The sequence below is a fragment of the Tripterygium wilfordii genome, chromosome 15 (assembly GCF_013401445.1).
Source record: "Tripterygium wilfordii isolate XIE 37 chromosome 15, ASM1340144v1, whole genome shotgun sequence".
NCBI lineage: Eukaryota > Viridiplantae > Streptophyta > Magnoliopsida > Celastrales > Celastraceae > Tripterygium > Tripterygium wilfordii.
In genome coordinates, this window is record NC_052246.1 from 10,093,805 (window position 1) to 10,111,800 (window position 17,996).

At 35.4% G+C, this 17,996-nt stretch overlaps 1 protein-coding gene across 3 annotated transcripts; it reads right to left on the reverse strand.

Annotated features, from left to right (window-relative positions):
- Positions 1-6,024: 6,024 nt before the first annotated feature.
- On the reverse strand, positions 6,025-12,332 carry LOC120016225 (calcineurin B-like protein 1). 3 transcript variants are annotated; one of them, XM_038868888.1, is made up of 10 exons: positions 12,182-12,332; positions 11,397-11,554; positions 9,959-10,041; positions 8,966-9,025; positions 8,379-8,414; positions 8,108-8,216; positions 7,844-7,896; positions 7,024-7,104; positions 6,501-6,613; positions 6,025-6,408 (listed from the first exon to the last, which is right to left on the reverse strand). In XM_038868888.1, the coding sequence occupies exons 2-10, from the start codon at positions 11,473-11,475 to the stop codon at positions 6,345-6,347; spliced, it is 678 nt and encodes a 225-aa protein (XP_038724816.1). In that variant the 5' UTR covers positions 11,476-11,554; positions 12,182-12,332; the 3' UTR covers positions 6,025-6,344. The 3 variants fall into 3 exon arrangements, with proteins under 3 accessions (XP_038724816.1, XP_038724815.1, XP_038724817.1); XM_038868887.1 differs by having other exon boundaries at positions 11,397-11,560; positions 12,182-12,323; XM_038868889.1 differs by lacking the exon at positions 8,379-8,414 and having other exon boundaries at positions 11,397-11,560; positions 12,182-12,321.
- Positions 12,333-17,996: the final 5,664 nt, after the last annotated feature.

A 17,996-nucleotide genomic window follows, 5' to 3' on the forward strand; every position in this document is an offset into this window, starting at 1 on the left:
ACTATTATACATCCAGTGCTCGATAAACATATCATATCATGGACTTTCACCTCATTAATGATCTCCATCACTCTCTCAAAATATTCACCTCAAATTATTAAAATCCAGTAGCAATAATTCAAACCTCGATCGAGTTGTGACATCAATTCAATAAGTTGTCATCCTCTGATAGATGATTCAAACCTTACACAAGCATCAAGGACAATGTTAAAGATCATCATATCAGGTTTTGCCAGCTTTGTGCAAAATAACTTTTGCTTGGACCTAATTGCAGGAATCAAACACAAAGCTGAATCAAGAAATTAGATGGAAGACATGTCCCAGATTCTGTCTTCACCAGTGCAGAAAAACCAACAGCAGGACTTCATTGCAAGCAAGATGTTTTTTTCCAACACCAATCTAAGTTTCATTGAAGCAGGACTAGGCATCTACCCTCTTGCCAAGGAGAGTGAGAGCTTAGTCAATAAGCCAGACTTCACTACACTGGATTTCTCTTCCAAGACAACAATGAATAAATCACAAGCCTTTTGTAATCAGTATCTCTTGTTTGAGTAGGACATTACACTGATAATTTTAACCAATAATGAATCCACAGGAAACCCATAAAGACTTTTAATCATTAAAAACTTCCCATGCTCAGAATTGCTTGAGCAGAACCTCCCCAACAGATCCTTCCCTTTTGAAAACCAGCACAAAACACCGAGAACACACAAACCCACAATGCTTAAACAAAAAATCCGCTACCCAAATGGTAGCAGAATGTATTACACTGAAGAGTTCTCTCTCATGATTAGAAATTACACCCGAAAAGAATCGCAATGAAGAACAGCTCTCAAGATACGATAAAACTACCATGTCATTTATGCTTTGTACACGAATTAATTATGTGTTTAAGGAATAGCAACAAGGGAGACTTCTCACAAGCAAGTGGTGTGCAATTCAAGCCTATGAAAAGAAGAAGATCAAGTCTGTATTGAACAAAAGCTACTTAAGGCTGAATTAGGGTTTTAGCTAAATTTAAGAAGTATATTCAATTAATCAGTCTATGCAAAGGTACTATAATTAACATATACTAATATACCTGCCATACATCGACTCAACTAAGTAAGAAGAAGTATAAGCTTTATTATTGGACGATCAACAACCATTACATTCATTTTGAATAGACCATTTGTCATACTCATACACCAAAGATACCGAAACTAAATTCTTATAAATGTCAAGCACATATAGCTCATCAATGAGAGAAGATTCTTTTTTCTGAATCATCTTTAACATTACCTTTCTAATTCCTTTAAACCTCTTGAAGTCACCATCCTTGGCCTTCACCATTGTACTTCCACTTTCCTTTTGTCGGAATGCTTATATGGTTATTACACCACATTCATTATTATCTTGTCAATGAGGGGGCAAATGTAGTGTAAAGCAGTTATTGCGTTTCCCAGAAAAGAGAGTTTATGATTAGAAAAACTGGCAAACAGTGAATGAATCTACATACAATACACTAACATTCCTAATTGTTAGAATATATTAGTACTGGGCCCAGCCCACTTGATGTAATACCATTAGGGTTTGTCTTTGATACTATAAATAAACAACTCTCACGGTTGTGAGAGTAAGACCTTTTATTCACTATTACAACATGATATCGGAGCCTTAGGGTTTTCTTTATTGTGTGCCATTGTCGTCACTGTTCACGCCACTGAACTTTGGTTTTCCAACATTTTTCTCCTAGCTCTTTTCAGGCAGTTTTTTTGGGCTATTTTTAGAGGATTTTCTGGTTTTTTTTCCCCAGGAAGCAGTATGGCCTTCTTCCGGCCATGATTTGATTAGGCTTTGTAAAACACAATTCTGATTTTTCTTTTGGCTCTGTACAACATTGGTATTTCAGGTATAACTGACAGTAGTCTGGTGGTTGTTTGGTAATACTAGTGAAGAGGTATGGCAGGTTCTGAGTCTAAGACGGTGATTTTTGATATTGTTTCCTCATCCACCAAGTTTACTGAACTACGTTTGGATGACAAGAATTTTCAACATTGGCAAAAACTTGTTTTATTCGCTCTTTGCGGACTGGACAAAGAGGATCATCTCACTAAAGATCCTCCAGAGTCTACTACAGCTCCAATAGATAAGAAGAATTGGGCTCGCGATGATGCTCGTCTCTATACTGAGATAATTAATTCCATGGAGCTACAGGTCCAGACTATAGTGTCTCATTGTAACACAGTTAAAGAACTATGGGATTATTTATCTGTGTTGTATTTTGGTCATGATGATATGCACCGCCTCTATGATGTATCACTTGCATTTTTTCGACCTAACCAGAAGGATCAGCCAGTGGCAGATTACTTTGCTGCGTTTAAGCGGGTGTTTGAGGAGTGGAATATGCTCCTCCCTATTAGTACTAATGTGGAGTAGATGCGCCAACAGCGAGAACAATTAGCTATTCTTTCTTTTATGAGTGGTCTCCGTCCAGAATTTGAGTCCGTTCGTTCTCAGATCCTTGCAAGCAAAGAGACCTCTTTGACTGAGGCATATGCTAGAACTAATCGTTCTGTTTGTCCGAGTCCTCATACGGGAATGGTAGGAGATAATTCCACGCTTACAGCCTCAAGAGGAGGTCATGGCTCAGGTGGTCGAGGGTTTGGTTGTGGTGGTGGTTGAAGTAGTGGCGGTGGTCAAGGATCGAATTATCTGTTTTTATTGCAATGTGTTGGCCATACTAAAGAAAAATATTGGAAATTGCACGGGAGGCCACCAGCTGAGGGGTCGGCTAATATTATGACCAGTGAGAGTGCATCTATCCATTCTGTCGATGGGGGTCGTGTGAGTCTCTTAGCTGAGGAGTATTCTCGTCTACTAGCTAATTAGGGAATGTCTTCTGCCACTGTTACACAATCTGAGTCTTCCACTGCATATTTGACTGCTTCTTCGACAACTTGGATAATTGACTCAGGAGCTTCTAACCATATGATTGGAGCTACTGGTATGCTTTCTGATTATTCATCGACTTCTAGCCACCCAGCTGTAAGGGTTGCTGATGGGTTGTATATCCCTATGTGTGGTATTGGAAAAACGTCTCCAACTTCTACTATCAGTTTATCATCAGTCTTACATTTACCAGCTTTGCCTTATAATTTATGTCGGTTAGTGCACTTACGAGGCACTTATTGGTAGGGGGTGTGCCACTCCAGGAGGGCTCTATGTACTTGATCCAGATTCTTCCTTGTTGTCCTTTACCACTGTTCCCTTACTGCCTTTGCAAGTCCACTACCTTCTAGGTCATCCTAATATGTCTAATCTAAAGCGTTTATGTCATTCACTTCAGTCTGTTTCTGATTTATTTTGCGAGTCTTGTTAGTTTGCTAAACACCATCGTGTGTCTTATGTACCTAGAGTCAATAAATGAGCTACTGCTCCATTTGATGTAGTCCATTAGGACATTTGGGGGCCTTGCCCAATTTTATCGAAATCTGGTTTTCGTTATTTTGTTACTTTTGTTGATGATTTTTCTCGTGTCACATGGTTATTTCTTATGCTTGATCACTCTGAGATTTTCAAAATATTTTGTGACTATTTTGCTGAGATTCGTACTCAATTCTCTTTTCCTATTCGTGTATTACAAACTGACAATGCACGTGAATATTTCTCGTCCAAATTTCAATCATTCTTTGCTACCCACGGTCTTATTCATCAATCTTCATGTCCAGATACCCCACATCAGAATGGTGTTGTTGAGCGAAAAAATAGACAGTTAATGGACATTGCACGTGCACTTATGTTTCATATGAAAGTGCCCCAAGTTTTTTGGGGTGATGCTGTTTTAATTGCAACTTATCTGATTAATTGCATGCCTTCTTCTATTCTTCAGGGGGAGATTCCATTTCAGGTATTGTCACCACATTTGGTTCTTCATTCTCTCCCCTCGCAGGTTTTTGGTTGTACTTGTTACGTTCGAGATACTCGTCCTCAGGTGACAAAATTAGATCCAAAGAGTCTCCGTTGTATTTTCCTGGGATATTCACATACCCGACGTGGTTATCGGTGTTATTCAACTGAGTTGGGAAGGTATCTCGTGTCCGCTGATGTGTCCTTCAATGAGTCATCTCCTTTCTCTTTTGTTTCCCCGTCTTCTAGTGTCTTTGAGTCTTATATTAATGATATCTTCAAGTATTATCTTATTCGTGTGACCACTACTATTGCTCCTTCTGCTCCATTTCAGACTTATCACCGTGGACCTCATCGCGTTTTTGGATCAAGTGCCCCTGCTGGTCCTGTGCTGCCACCTCCTATATCTGATGCGTCGACGTTTGATCCTCCGTCTGACGCTGATTTACCTATTGCCCTGCGCAAGGGACTAAGAAGTTATCGTAAATACCCTCTCTCTGCACATATTTCCTATGCTGGTGTTTCTTCATCTGTGCAGGCATTTATATTTGCTTTAGACTTGGTATGTGTACCTCAAAATCTTTCAGAGCCCCTATCTTCTCCTGGTTGGCGGCAAGCTATGCAAAAGGAGATGTCTGCCTTAGAACTTAATCAGATGTGGGATCTCGTTCCATTACCACCAGGCAAGAAGGCTATTGATTGTAAATGGGTATATGTTGTTAAAATGAAACCTGATGGATCCGTGGATCGGTTGAAAGCTTGGTTAGTTGCAAAAGGTATGCTCAAATTTATGGTATTGATTACACTGATACATTTTCTCCGGTTGTGAAATTAGCTTCCATCCGGGTTTTAATTTCCCTTGCAGCTTCCTTGGATTGGTCGTTACATCAACTAGATGTGAAGAATGTGTTTCTTCATGGTGACTTGCGGGAGGAGGTGTATTTGGAGCAACCTCCTGGGTTTGTTGCTCAGGGGGAGTCTGGGAGTGTATGTAGGTTAAAGAAATCATTACATGGCCTGAAGCATTCTCCTCGAGCGTGGTTTGGGAAGTTTAGTTCAGTGGTCTTGGAGTTTGGTCTTCGCCGATCCGTGAAGGACCGTTCGGTATTTTATCGAAGATTTGGTGCAGGGCATATTCTTCTGGTTGTATATGTTGATGATATTATAATTACTGGCAGTGCTAGTGTAGGGATTGCCTCCTTGAAAGTCTTTCTTCAGAGTAGGTTTCAAACTAAAGATCTTGGTCCTCTTCGGTATTTTCTAGGGGTTGAAGTTGTGTGTGGTAAGCGTGGATTTTTCTTATCTCAACGTAAATATGCACTTAATCTACTACGGGATTGTGTTATGAGTGACACAAAACCAAGTGATACCCCAATGCTCCTGGGGGTGAAACTAATGCGTGATGAAGGTGAAATCTATTCGGACCCTGATCGTTATAGACGGTTGGTGGGTAAGTTGAATTACCTAGCGGTCATTCTAGCAGATATTGCATTTTCTGTGAGTGTTGTAAGTCAATTTCTATCTAGTCCTCGAGTACCTCATTGGAAGGTTGTGTCCCATATCCTGAGCTATATTAAAGCTCATCCGAGTAGGGGTTTGGTTTATAGTAATCATGGATATAAGTAAGGTGCAAAATTATCCATTAATGGTTTTTCTATTGAGGGGTTTGATGGATTTTCTATTGAGGGATTTTCGGATGCAGATTGCGCAGGATCTCTTTATGATTGGAAGTTCACTACGGGGTATTGTGTATCTATCGATGGCAATTTGATGTCTTGAGAGAGTAAAAAACATGTTGTCGCACATTTTAGCACTGAGTCAGAATATCAGGTGTTTGCTCATGTCAGAAGTGATTTGACTTATTTACGACAATTTCTCAAGGAGGTGGGAGTTTCAGTTTTTGAACCTGCTAAATTATGGTGTGATAGTCAATCAGCTATGCATATTACGGCTAATCCAATGTTTCATGAATGTACAAAACACATCGAAATTGACTATCACTTTGTTAGAGAAAGACTCGAATCAGGTGATATATTTCTAAAGCATGTAAACACAAAGGATCAATTAAGTGATATCTTTACTAAGGCTTTAACTAGGAGTCGAGTTGAGTACATTTGTAACAAGCTAGGCATGATAAATATATATGCTCCAGCTTGAGGGGAGTGTTAGAATATATTAGTATTGGGCCCAGCCCACTTGATGTAATATCATTAGGGTTCGTCTCTCTGATGCTATAAATAAACAACCCTCATGGTTGTGAGAGTAAGACCTTCTATTCACTATTACAACACTAATTATATGCCACTACTACCCTAATTGATGTGGACAACTATACCCTAACATCCAAAAAAAAAATCAACGTCATCCTTTGCACATAGTTAACTTGTGTGGACAAATCAAGCCAAAAATTTCCTTCCAACAATCAAATAAATTCACTAAGCATGACATCAATTTTCCTAGGTTGCAACCTCCTCAACCTCGGAATTGAAAACAAAGCTTGGAAATGTTGTCGTTATGTCCCTGCAATATAACATTATAAGTTTAATTTTCTCTGCAGCAGTGCAAATTACAACTTGAGATTAACAAAAAATAAAACAAAATTTACTACATACCTGAGATAAGGAAGGGTCATGATTTTCAGTAATGACGGATTCCGGGAAACAAAGTTCTGCCACTCACATCTATCTATCTTTCCATCCTGATTAACATCAGCATCCAAGAACGTCTGTTCAACAAAAAGGACACAATGAGAACTGGTAAAATACATAAGAATAAGCCAAAATGAAGACCTAACAGTAAATCAACAAATTACTGTTCACGCATGGACTACATGCCCCATTTCAACCTTAAAAAAAGCCCCAGCAACTTATGGTGGAAATGAACTCAATTATATATAAACAGACAATGGAAGGCAGTCGAAGATATATTGTCAATGAGTGTTACCTTGGAGAAGTCATCAAAAACCTTAAATTAGAGAAACCAACTCAACTCAATAGCTTTACTACATTTTAATGTCCAGATAGCCAGATAGGGATAGGGTCAAAAGTCTAAATATTTAGTGATTAATTGATTACTACCCTAGCATACCGAGAAGGCCACAAGGATTCAGTGACTGTGCTACAAGTAACTACATACCTTATCAAGTATTGCCTCGACGGTTTCATCAGCCAACTTCATCTCAGATTCACACAGCAGAGCAATTAACATCTGCTTTACCTGTCAAAAAACACACAAAATGAATTCCCGTCAGAATTTAATACAATATAGTTCAATCAAAATTAAAATATACATAGTAAGACGCAGTTTTCAACATCAATATATTCACACAAAAAAACTAGAAAGAATGGCAGGACACATGCCCTAAAATCGTTAAACAAAATGAAAATATGAAATTAATAATATATATAATATAGAACTGTTTATATTGTACATGCATGTATGTTCTTTGAACATGTGCTATGAGAAGATGAATCGTTATTCTCACAGTAGTACACCACAAACAAACTTTAAGACAACTCGCAAAGAGCTCGCATATGTTTCCTTGAATTCTAGTTCTTCACTGGAACAGCAAGAAAATTATAAATGCCAACATATGAGACAAGTGTAAACTCAACATCATAATCATGACACATTGTAGAGTATAGCAACATGGAATCGCCCAAGCATACCAGAAAGACATGGAGAGTAAACTAGCACTGGTACTGTCTCACATTTCGTATCTTCCCCACAGTTAATCTTTTTATTTATTAAATCACAGAAATTTTTTTAATGCAATAAATGGAGAATTCATGCAATAGATTTCTCATAGTTGCACATAAGGATTCATAATCTCAATAATTTCACATGAGGTTGGCAACCCTAAAATTGTTCAGAGTTAAGGCTTTGATGATGATGATTTCAAGTTTAATACTTTTAAGCATCAACAGTACATATAGTAGAGAGCCCACGAACATACCTCATGTCGTTCAATACATCCTGTCCTGTCCATATCATAGAGTTTAAATGTAACTGCAAAATAATGTCAAAAGGCTTAAATAAATCTTCATTAAATTGTAGAACGGTGTACAAAGTATGCAAAGCACACACTGGTTATTAATATGAGATTACAAGCACTCCAAAATTATTTTATTCTTGTCAAATTACAATCAAATCTTGTTTTTTTTGCAGAAGGATGCACGAAGTATGCAAAGCACAATCAATCTTACTACTCTCAACTTACAATCAATCTTGTCTTCTTGAGGGGCGTTAGGATGGAATACATTGAGTGATCGGACAAAGTCACCAAAATCAATTACTCCCTTTTGCTTAACATCAAAAAGATCAAATATCTGCATTACAAATTCCACACATTCCAAAGTTAAAAGGAAAAAGGAGCGTGGAACTAATAATGACCACTTGAAATACAACAGTTTCATTTTCTTCCTGTAGCCACAGCAAGAAAATCTACAGTCAGGTTGCTTATATGTTAACACACTACAGGTGTTGCTCACCTCAAAGTGTATCAAACAATAAGCCGAAATGGACTCCTGACAAAGTCAAGCATCTCAATAATAAAACAAGATCCTTCTAGAACAGTAAAACAATGCAACATAACAAAAAACATAAAATCAGACCTAGCATACATTCCAGATAGCATGCAAACTAACAATACAGCCTAACACAACACTAGCATGATTTCAAAAATTCATGGTTATGCAAACATATTTTGCACGAGTAACTATTATGGCCAAGGTAAGTAGTATGTTAAACTATGTCAAACAACCCATTGAGACGAGCTTAATAAATAATGTTCAAATCCGACTCAGAAACCCAAATGTTATATAATTTAAACAATGTCATGCACCACATACAACAGCTCCCTCAATCATCATTAAACAAACTTCATCTACCAGCAAATCAGTACAGGCAAACAGCAAGTAGCACAAATTACTGCACGTATAATAAAGCAACCAGCTACCTGTATTGATATGTATATCATAAAGTCAAAACTTAGTCCATATTTAACATTTGAGGTTTTTAATTTATATATAAAACTATAATTAGTTGTAACTTGTAAACAAACAACAAGAAGCTTTACCTGATTTGCAAAAAGATTCTCTTTCTTCCTGTTCTTAAACAGAGCTAACTGAAACTCTTCCTGCATAAAGAAATAACAAAAATCCAGCACCATGATGATAACCCAAAAATCGACAGAAAGGCATCAAACATTACCCTATGCACGCAAAATTGCACTCCAGCATAGAGATAGACATAAAATACAACACATGCATCACACAAACAAAGAAAAACAGAAATCGTTGTCTGATTGTCCCATATGGTAACTCAGGTAATAGATTTAAAATTCAAATAAGCTGAACTTTTAATCTACCCCCTCATTTCATGCAAAGCACTGCCAATAGATTCAATGCTTCAAAAATTCCAAATAACTTTTTTTTTTCATTTAATAGTAAGGCTGCAAGTGGATGAAAACTCCTCCTTAGGTATGCCCATTTGCCAAATTATAGCCAAGCTGTATTTATTTGTTAATGAGGCCAGTCAAATGAGGATTCATGAGCCTATGCCCCTTCCACTTTCAGTGTCACATTTTTGATTTTCAAAGAAAAAAAATGCTTTTGCCATGACCATCTCAAAATCAAGCCTAATAATATGATGCCAAAAAAAGAATATAACGCCAAGTGATCAATCATAAATTAGTTATTTTTATACTATATTTGGAAGCAAGCCACATATCTGCATAGCTTTTAGGATGCTTCCAAACCCTTTGTTATGTAAATACGAGTGGTATGTTCGTGTGTATTTTCCTTTATTTTTTCACTCACATTTGAATGTGTTGATAGGTTGGATCCAAAGAACCACGCAATAGAGAGTGATGTCAAAAAAGAGCAAACAGAATATCATGAAATGTCAAGGCAAGCAATTGTAAGATCACACAAATTAATAATAACAAAGATCAAAAGGAAAAGTGGAGAAATTTTTGTCAAAAAAAGTAAAGACGTGTGAAGCAAAAGAAGAGAACAATGTTAAAAAGGCAAAGATAGCTTTATTGTCATACAATCCATGTAAGTGATACCTTGTTGATCAGCCCATCATCAATCAAGGAACTGCTAATGCTCTTGAATAACTCGAACAAAGCTTCAACTTCACTGACTGTAACTGAGGTAACAAAAAAATACAAAGAACAATCAAAATTCATGTAAATGACAAGTAAAAAACATGTAACCTTGGCAAAATTCATAAATTAAGTGTAGTAACTCCAGGATACAAGTTACTTAGACAACTGCAAAAGAAAATAAACAGCGAGAACTTGTTGATTGTTAATATGCATGAATGAGCTTCAGAATGTCAATATAGCACATTTGATGCACAAGGAACAGAACAAACACTATAACAAAGAACAATCAAAATTCATGTAAATGACAAGTAAAAACATGTAACCTTGGCACAATTCATAAATTAAGTGTAGTAACTCCAGGATACAAGTTACTTAGACAACTGCAAAAGAAAATAAACAGGGAGAGCTTGTTGATTGTTAATATGCATGAATAAGCTTCAGAATGTCAATATAGCACATTTGATGCATAAGGAACAGAACAAATACTATAAGAATTTCTTTACCCTAACCCGTCCAATTTGCAAGCTATGAGGCTTACAACCACATATGAAGAATTTGCATCATGCTTTTCTGTCCTTCCCTCCAAGTGAAAGGGCAGTACCTTCCCCTTTGCTGAGTAGCAATACTAGTTTTCAAGGCAGGAGTTCGCATCCCCCCATCCCTATATAATAATCAACAAATAAATGGGATGTACAATATATTCCACCTCTGCCTCCTAACTGTCTTGTCCTCTTACTTTTACCTCCTCCAAATTATAGTCTTGACGTATACAAAAAACCTAAGCATCACTTGAATTCGACGCAGCATCTTCAAGACTATTATCTAGTCATCCTAGCAGATGATTAAAACATATTGGCTTATCAACTAAAATCTTAAAATATCTAAATTATGACATTATCACGGTTTGATTATTATAACGTCCTAAATTATGACATTATCACGGTTTGATTATTATCACGGTTTGATTACATAAATAAAGTCAAAATTCTTGCATTGTGGAAATGACACGAACGCACACGCGAGCGAGCGCGCACACATGCAAGGGCTCAGACCACTTGTCCATCTGAACCAATTATTTAACATCAGAGGACAAGATTGGTGCTATGTAAACCACTAAACCAGTGATGGTGGATCCCATTCATCGCATATGGCGCATGCTGACTTAGCTGATCTTGTTCACTAAAATTAAGTAAACAGTTAAGACCATAAATTCTACCCCACAAGTAAAAGGAGAATAGATAAACATTAATGAAAATATTTGCTCTCCCCTAAATAGCCAATCCATAACCTAGAAAGGATATCATAATCTACAATGTCCAAAGCATGAAAGTTTGTACCATATAGATTGAGGGGAACAAATAAAGACGAAGATAGAAGCCACATAAGAACTACTTACAAGCTGTTTGTGAAGCAAGAACTACAGGGTCTTCATGTCCAGGGAATTGCTTAGTCACTTTCGAGTGAAAGCAACCCATTTACTAGTAGCAGGAAACTCAAAAATGCCCGCTGCTAGACAAGCGTCTATGCTTTCGTACTGTTTATCATCAAAGCCATCTTAACCTTGCATGTTCAGAACCAATATCCACACCACAAGCTCAAATTAATCAGCACAACAATAGCATTAAACTCCAACAACCAAGACAGGGACAGATTTAAATGAGTCTACAGAACATATAAAATATAATATAACCTTATCTATCCAGAGAGGAGGAGTATGAGTATGTAATCCAGAAACAATAAACAACATAAGAGTGAAGGAGAAACCATATTCATATTCAATCATGAATATTAAAATTCATAAAAATAAAATTTTAAAATGCTTACAAGAATAAGTCAATTCCAGAAACTCAGCTTTCCATAATATTATAAACAAAGGGAAATAAAGATTGAAAAATAACACAAACTAGGAGCCATAACTCTGATTGATTTAGTTTCCTTTCTTTCGATTCTTTACCGATTAAATCTTGCATACAAGGAAAAGTAGATGCCATTGAAACTAAAAATAAAAAAAAAAACACTGAAATCACAATCAAACGATCACAAAAATTCAGGAACCGCACATTCCAATCCCTCAAACAGAAAGAAACACAGAAAAAAAGAAAAAGAAAGAGACGCTCAAAACTCAAAAGCAAACCAAACCAAATTAAATCACAAAAAAAGAAGGACGGCGAAGATACATACCGACCGGAAAACAGGCCGGGAAATGACACTACGGCTAGTAAATTAAGCCCCCCTTTTTCTCCGGTCACTTGTCCTGTCTTTTACTTTTTGGAGGAGAAGAGAGCGTAAAAGGAGGGGAAATATATATAACACTACGGAAGAGGAGGGGACAACGAGGTTTCTCTAGAGGGTTTGATGGGTACCCCCGATCGGACGGCTGAGAAGGACTGAATCAAATAGGAATATCTTGTGTCTAATTAGACTAATTAAACTAGGCAGGCAGGTGGAATACTTGTCGTATCTATTAAGGAAAAGGGCAAAAAGGAGAAGGGTTTTCTTCTTTTTTGGAAAAAGGGCTTAATTTGTGTTTCTGCTTCAAATAGGAATATCTTTAATTTTAAGTTTCCAAAAAATGTATATATTCCCTAGGTTAAACTTAAATCTTCTATAAATATTGCTTTAAGAAAATTGTGCAAAAAAAAAAAGAGACTAATTTGGTTTAGTTTTTCTATTAATTAATTTTAATTATTTTTCTTGTGTTGGGGGGAATTTGTTAATAAGCATTTCTTCAAACTAAAAAAATTTAATTTCAAACACCATTCTTTGTTTTAAAATAAAAAATTTGTCATATCATCTTGATTCTTAATGTTTGTGAATGAATATGGGTTTATGAAAATGGAATTTAAAATAAAATATTATCTAGTGAAATCCAAAAATTTACTCTGAATTAAGAGTTAATTGCAAAATCATTTCAAATATATTACAGATTATGGAGGGTATCCTAAAAATTGAATTATAGTCTTAGGTGATTTATATTGGAACTTTTAATCTCAACAATTGGATTCATGGTAGAGATTAAAAGTAACACATTACTATAATATCCTCATACTCTTTTTTTCTTCATACGCTTTTGCCCAACGGCCTCCTTCACCATGGAGCGTCTTCTCTTCGATTGTCCACTTATTTTGACGGATATGCTATACGACTTTTGTCTTTTATGTTCTTGGATGCTCCTCGAACCCAATATGTTTTTAGGCGGAATTTTATGCCAAATTAGATAATTGTTTCTCATCCCTTTGTGTTCTGATTCATGGAATTCTTTACTACGAGAACCTTTTCTTCACTGGATGCCTGATGGAGTTTTTTTCGTTTAGGTAACATCTTTTAAGTTCAGGTGGCCTTCTTATCATGTTGAGCGGTTTTTATTTTGGGGTTTCCTGCTTTGTTGTTCAGGTGGCTTACTTCTAGTAGAGCTGGATTCCTATTTGTATCCCTTTGTTGTTCTGATTCCACGCGGTGGCAACTATTCAGGGACGACGGGGATGGGGGAGATGTAGCTAGGTCGCCGTCTCTTGTGTGTGGGCATGATTCTAGGAAGCATGGACACTTCCCAAATGAAGCCGTCCCAGTGTAGGACACTTGTCGGACACACCATGTCATGCTTTTTTTGAGTTTTGTAATAAAAGGACACGGCTGGACACGTCGTGTCCTCTTTTTTTACTTTGTCCTGTACTTTCTTGAGTTTCTTCCGTCAGAGTTTAATAAAGCACTTGTGGACCCACACCTTTTCTTCTACCTTTTTTTTTACCTTGTCCTGCAATTTCTTGAGTTTCTTCCGTCAATGTTTAATAAAGCATTTGTGGGCCCACACATTTTCTTCTACCAAAGTTTAAAAAAACACTACTGGACCCATATTCTTTTGTTAGAGTTTAATAAAGTACCACTGACTCACTCCTTGTCAATACTATTTGAAAATAACACGACAAAAATAAGATAAGAAAGCACTACTGGGCCCACTCCTGAATTTTTTTATTTTTTATTTGTTTACCCTTAATAATTTGAAGAAACTAATAAAACTAAAAACTATATATAGTCAAATTGAATTCAAAAGTATATATATTAAAATCAAACATTATTCTATTCAAAAACAACTGTTTATGTTAATTATTTTATATATGATTTATATATTATATATATAATATATATTTTATGTATACGTGTCCTAGACGTGTCCGTGTCCTATAAAATTTGAAATTCCCGTGTCGGAGTGCCCTTGTAGTGTCGTGTCCCGTGTCCATGTCCTGCTTCCTAGTGAAGGAGCAATAGAATGTTGTTATTTGCTAATGAGAGGTGGGAATGAAATTAGAGTATGAGGGCATTTTAGTAATGTATTACTTTTAATCTCAACCATTGAATGATTCCAATGGTTGAGATTAAAAGTTCTCATACAAGATACATGAGGGAGTCCTCATGTGAAAACGAATATATATATATATATATATATATGCACATGCCCATGTTTTATGTGATGGTCATTTTGGAGATCTATCACATAAATGCAAATGATACAGCCTCAACTCTATTTATGCTATAGAGTACTAACGTGTGCAAAAAATTTTCAAAAGAATGTTTAGAAATTGTAATAGCAAAAACCAAATTATATATGTTGTTGGAATGTCTTTTTAAACCAAAATAGAAGAAAAACTTTGTTACATCATAAAGTTATAAAATTAGAAATGTTACAAAAAAAACCCAAAATAGTGATAAATTGATAGATAGACGGATATAAGAAAAAATGTATATTTGAGGAAAACATAGAGAGAAATAAAAAGATTTAAGTGATGCCAGAAAAAAAAAAAAAAGATTTAAGAGATTGAACTAAATATGGCCATAGATTATGAATAAATATAAAATAAGGCAATATTAATTTTGAATTATTTTGACCGGCCAATAATTAACTCTCATTATTTTATGTGTTATTGTAGATTACAAATTTGGATATGTCAACAAGATAGATTGAATTAATGCTATATATCAATAATTGAGTTAACTCTCATTTTATTTTATGTGTTATTATAGGTTATAGATTTGGATATGTCAACAAGATACATTGAGTAATATATTACATGAATTACTTAAAAGTATATTCAAAATAGTTTCAATTTTGACAACTATATGTTCATGAAGTTTTTTTTTTAAAAAAAAATATGTTGATGAAGTTGTGCGACTTTTGGGCATATATACCATCATCATCATCATTATATATAAGTGTTATCTTGTATGGACGCTCAGAATTTTAATAGGCCTCCATCTCAGCGCAGTTGGATCTGATCAACTGTTGAGAGGAAAGATGATAAAAAAATGATAATAAAAGGCCTTGTTTCCAGTGGACAGCGAAGTTACGCGAGAGATACGTCGATGCCAAGATTAGTGACCATTAAATGATTCCAATGGTTGAGATTAACGTTCTTATACAAGATACATGAGGTAATCCTCATGTGAAAACGAATATATATATATATATATATGCACATGCCCATGTTTCATGTGATGGCCATTTTGGAGATCTATCACATAAATGCAAATGATGCAGCCTCTACTCTATTTATGCTATATATTACTAACGTGTGCAAATTTTTTTCAAAAGAATGTTTAGAAATTGTAATAGCAAAAACCAAATTATATGTATTGTTTGAATGTCTTTTTAAACCAAAATAGAAAAAAAAAAAAAAAAAAAAAAAACTTTGTTACATCATAAAGTTATAAAATTAGAAATGTTACAAAAAAACCATAATGGTGATAAATTGATAGATAGACGAATATAAAGAAAAAATGAATATTTGAGGAAAACATAGAGACAAATAAAAGATTTAAGAAGGTAACAAGGTAGCTCATTGTGTGGCTAAGTTTGCCTTAAGTCGTTGTAGCGTAAGGAAGCTGTATTGGTAGATTTTATGCCGGTTGATACTTAATAAAATATAGTTTTTGGCCCTCAAAAAAAATAAAAAGATTTAAGAGACTGAACTAAATATGGCTATAGATTATGAATAGATATAAAAATAAGGTATTATTATTTTTGAATTATTTTGACCGGCGAATAATTAATGCTATATATCAACAATTGAGTTGACTTTCATTTTATTTTATGTGTTATTATAGATTTTAGATTTGGATATGTCAATAAGATAGGTTGAATTAATGCTATATATCAATAATTGAGTTGACTCTCATTTTATTTTATGTGTTATTATAGATTATAGATTTGGCTATGTCAACAAGATACGTTGAGTAATATATTCCATGACTTAGTTAAAATTATATTCATAATAGTTTCAATTTTGACAACTATATGTTGATGAAGTTGTGTGACTTTTGGGCATATATACCATCATCATCATCATTATTGTTATATGTAACTATATAAGCGTTATCTTGTACGGATGCTCGGAATTTTAATTAGCCTCCATCTTAGCGCTATTGGATCTGACCAACTGCTAAGATGAAAGGTGGTAAAAAAATTAAAAGGCCCTGACTCCATTGGACAACGAAGCTACGCAAGAGATACCTCGACTCCAAGATTAGTGGCAAACCAAGAATTCGAGCTCATTGGGGCATAACTAAGCAGTTGGTGTTTGGGGCAGCTGATGTAATAATTCTCGTAAATGTACAAGAGTATGAATAGTATAGTGTATGCAAGTACGAGGTCGATCCTACAGAGATGAGTTTAATCTAATTATGATACCTAGCTTAACGAATGATGTGGATGAGAAAAGAGAATGACAAAATATTTGATGAAACTAATTTAAACTAACAAAAATTAAAATTCAGATTTTGTAGTCAATAAGAGAAGAAGTCTAAGGTAATGATTTCACCTGGCAATCTTATCATAAATATTCAATTAATTAACACACAATTATGGTTCTAATTCAAGGGTTGATTCCTTCTTAAATATGCTGGTCCGCGATACTAACAAATATTATCAATAATATATTGATTATGTTCGATTCGTAGTCGTTAACGCAAGGCTAATAACTCAGTACGATCTAAAGAACTATAACAACTAATCAATCTCCTAAACCTTGTTCACGGCATTCGATAATTGATTTCCTTAATTTTGATTCTACTAAGATATGTGAATTTGGTTCATTTCTTAGTTTTAACTAGATGAGCCTAATTGCATACCCAATTGATTATCAAGTAATCAAATAAATAATAGACTATAAGCAAAAACGAAAAAGAAAAAAATTAGTGAGAACACGATTCTCAAACTCTCCAAAGCTACTGCCTGTGCACCTCTTATAGTGGCTCAAGGTTTCCCTCCATTAAAACCCTCCAAAAGACCTCCTTTTTCTTCACGTCTCTTTTCCTATTTCTTCAGCTGCAAGTCAAATTTCCTTTTGTGCTTGGCCTTCAATTCAGATTCACCTTTTTATTTCCTTTGAATACCAACCGAATCTCCCTTTTTCTTATAAGCTTTAAAAACTTTGACCAGCCGGGCCCACTTTCTTTAAGGCAATTGTCGAACTTGGGCTTTAATCATGGGCCAAGGAAGCTTTTTGCACCACTTTTGTACAAATGAGCCTGCAGAACTACCCACAATTACTTATGCAATATCTATCGTAATTTCAATGAATAAGAGCCAAAAATTAGTGTAAAGTGAGGTATAAAAATATGTAACACTCAGTTTGTATGGGCGGGGTCACAAGCCTCAATAGTGCTAGCTTGGTGGTACTGGGTGAGATATCGAGTGGTGAAGGGCTTAAATCTCTGTCCAACATCGCTTAGGGGAAGAAGTGAAGTACAATATATAGGCGAAATTTTCAAACTAGTAATAACCATTTTTCCTTAAAGGGGATGAACCATATCCCATATGAACTCCGCTGTTAAACGTGCTTCTGTGAGTCCCAATGTGGTTGGTCCAAAGCGGACAGAGTGTTACTAGTGTGGAGGTACAAACTATTACGGAAAACAGATAAAATAACCTATTTAGTCTGTGTCCAGTGATTCCCCCTAAGGGTATGAGTTCACTCAGCTTCACCTACTAAAAAGAAGAAAA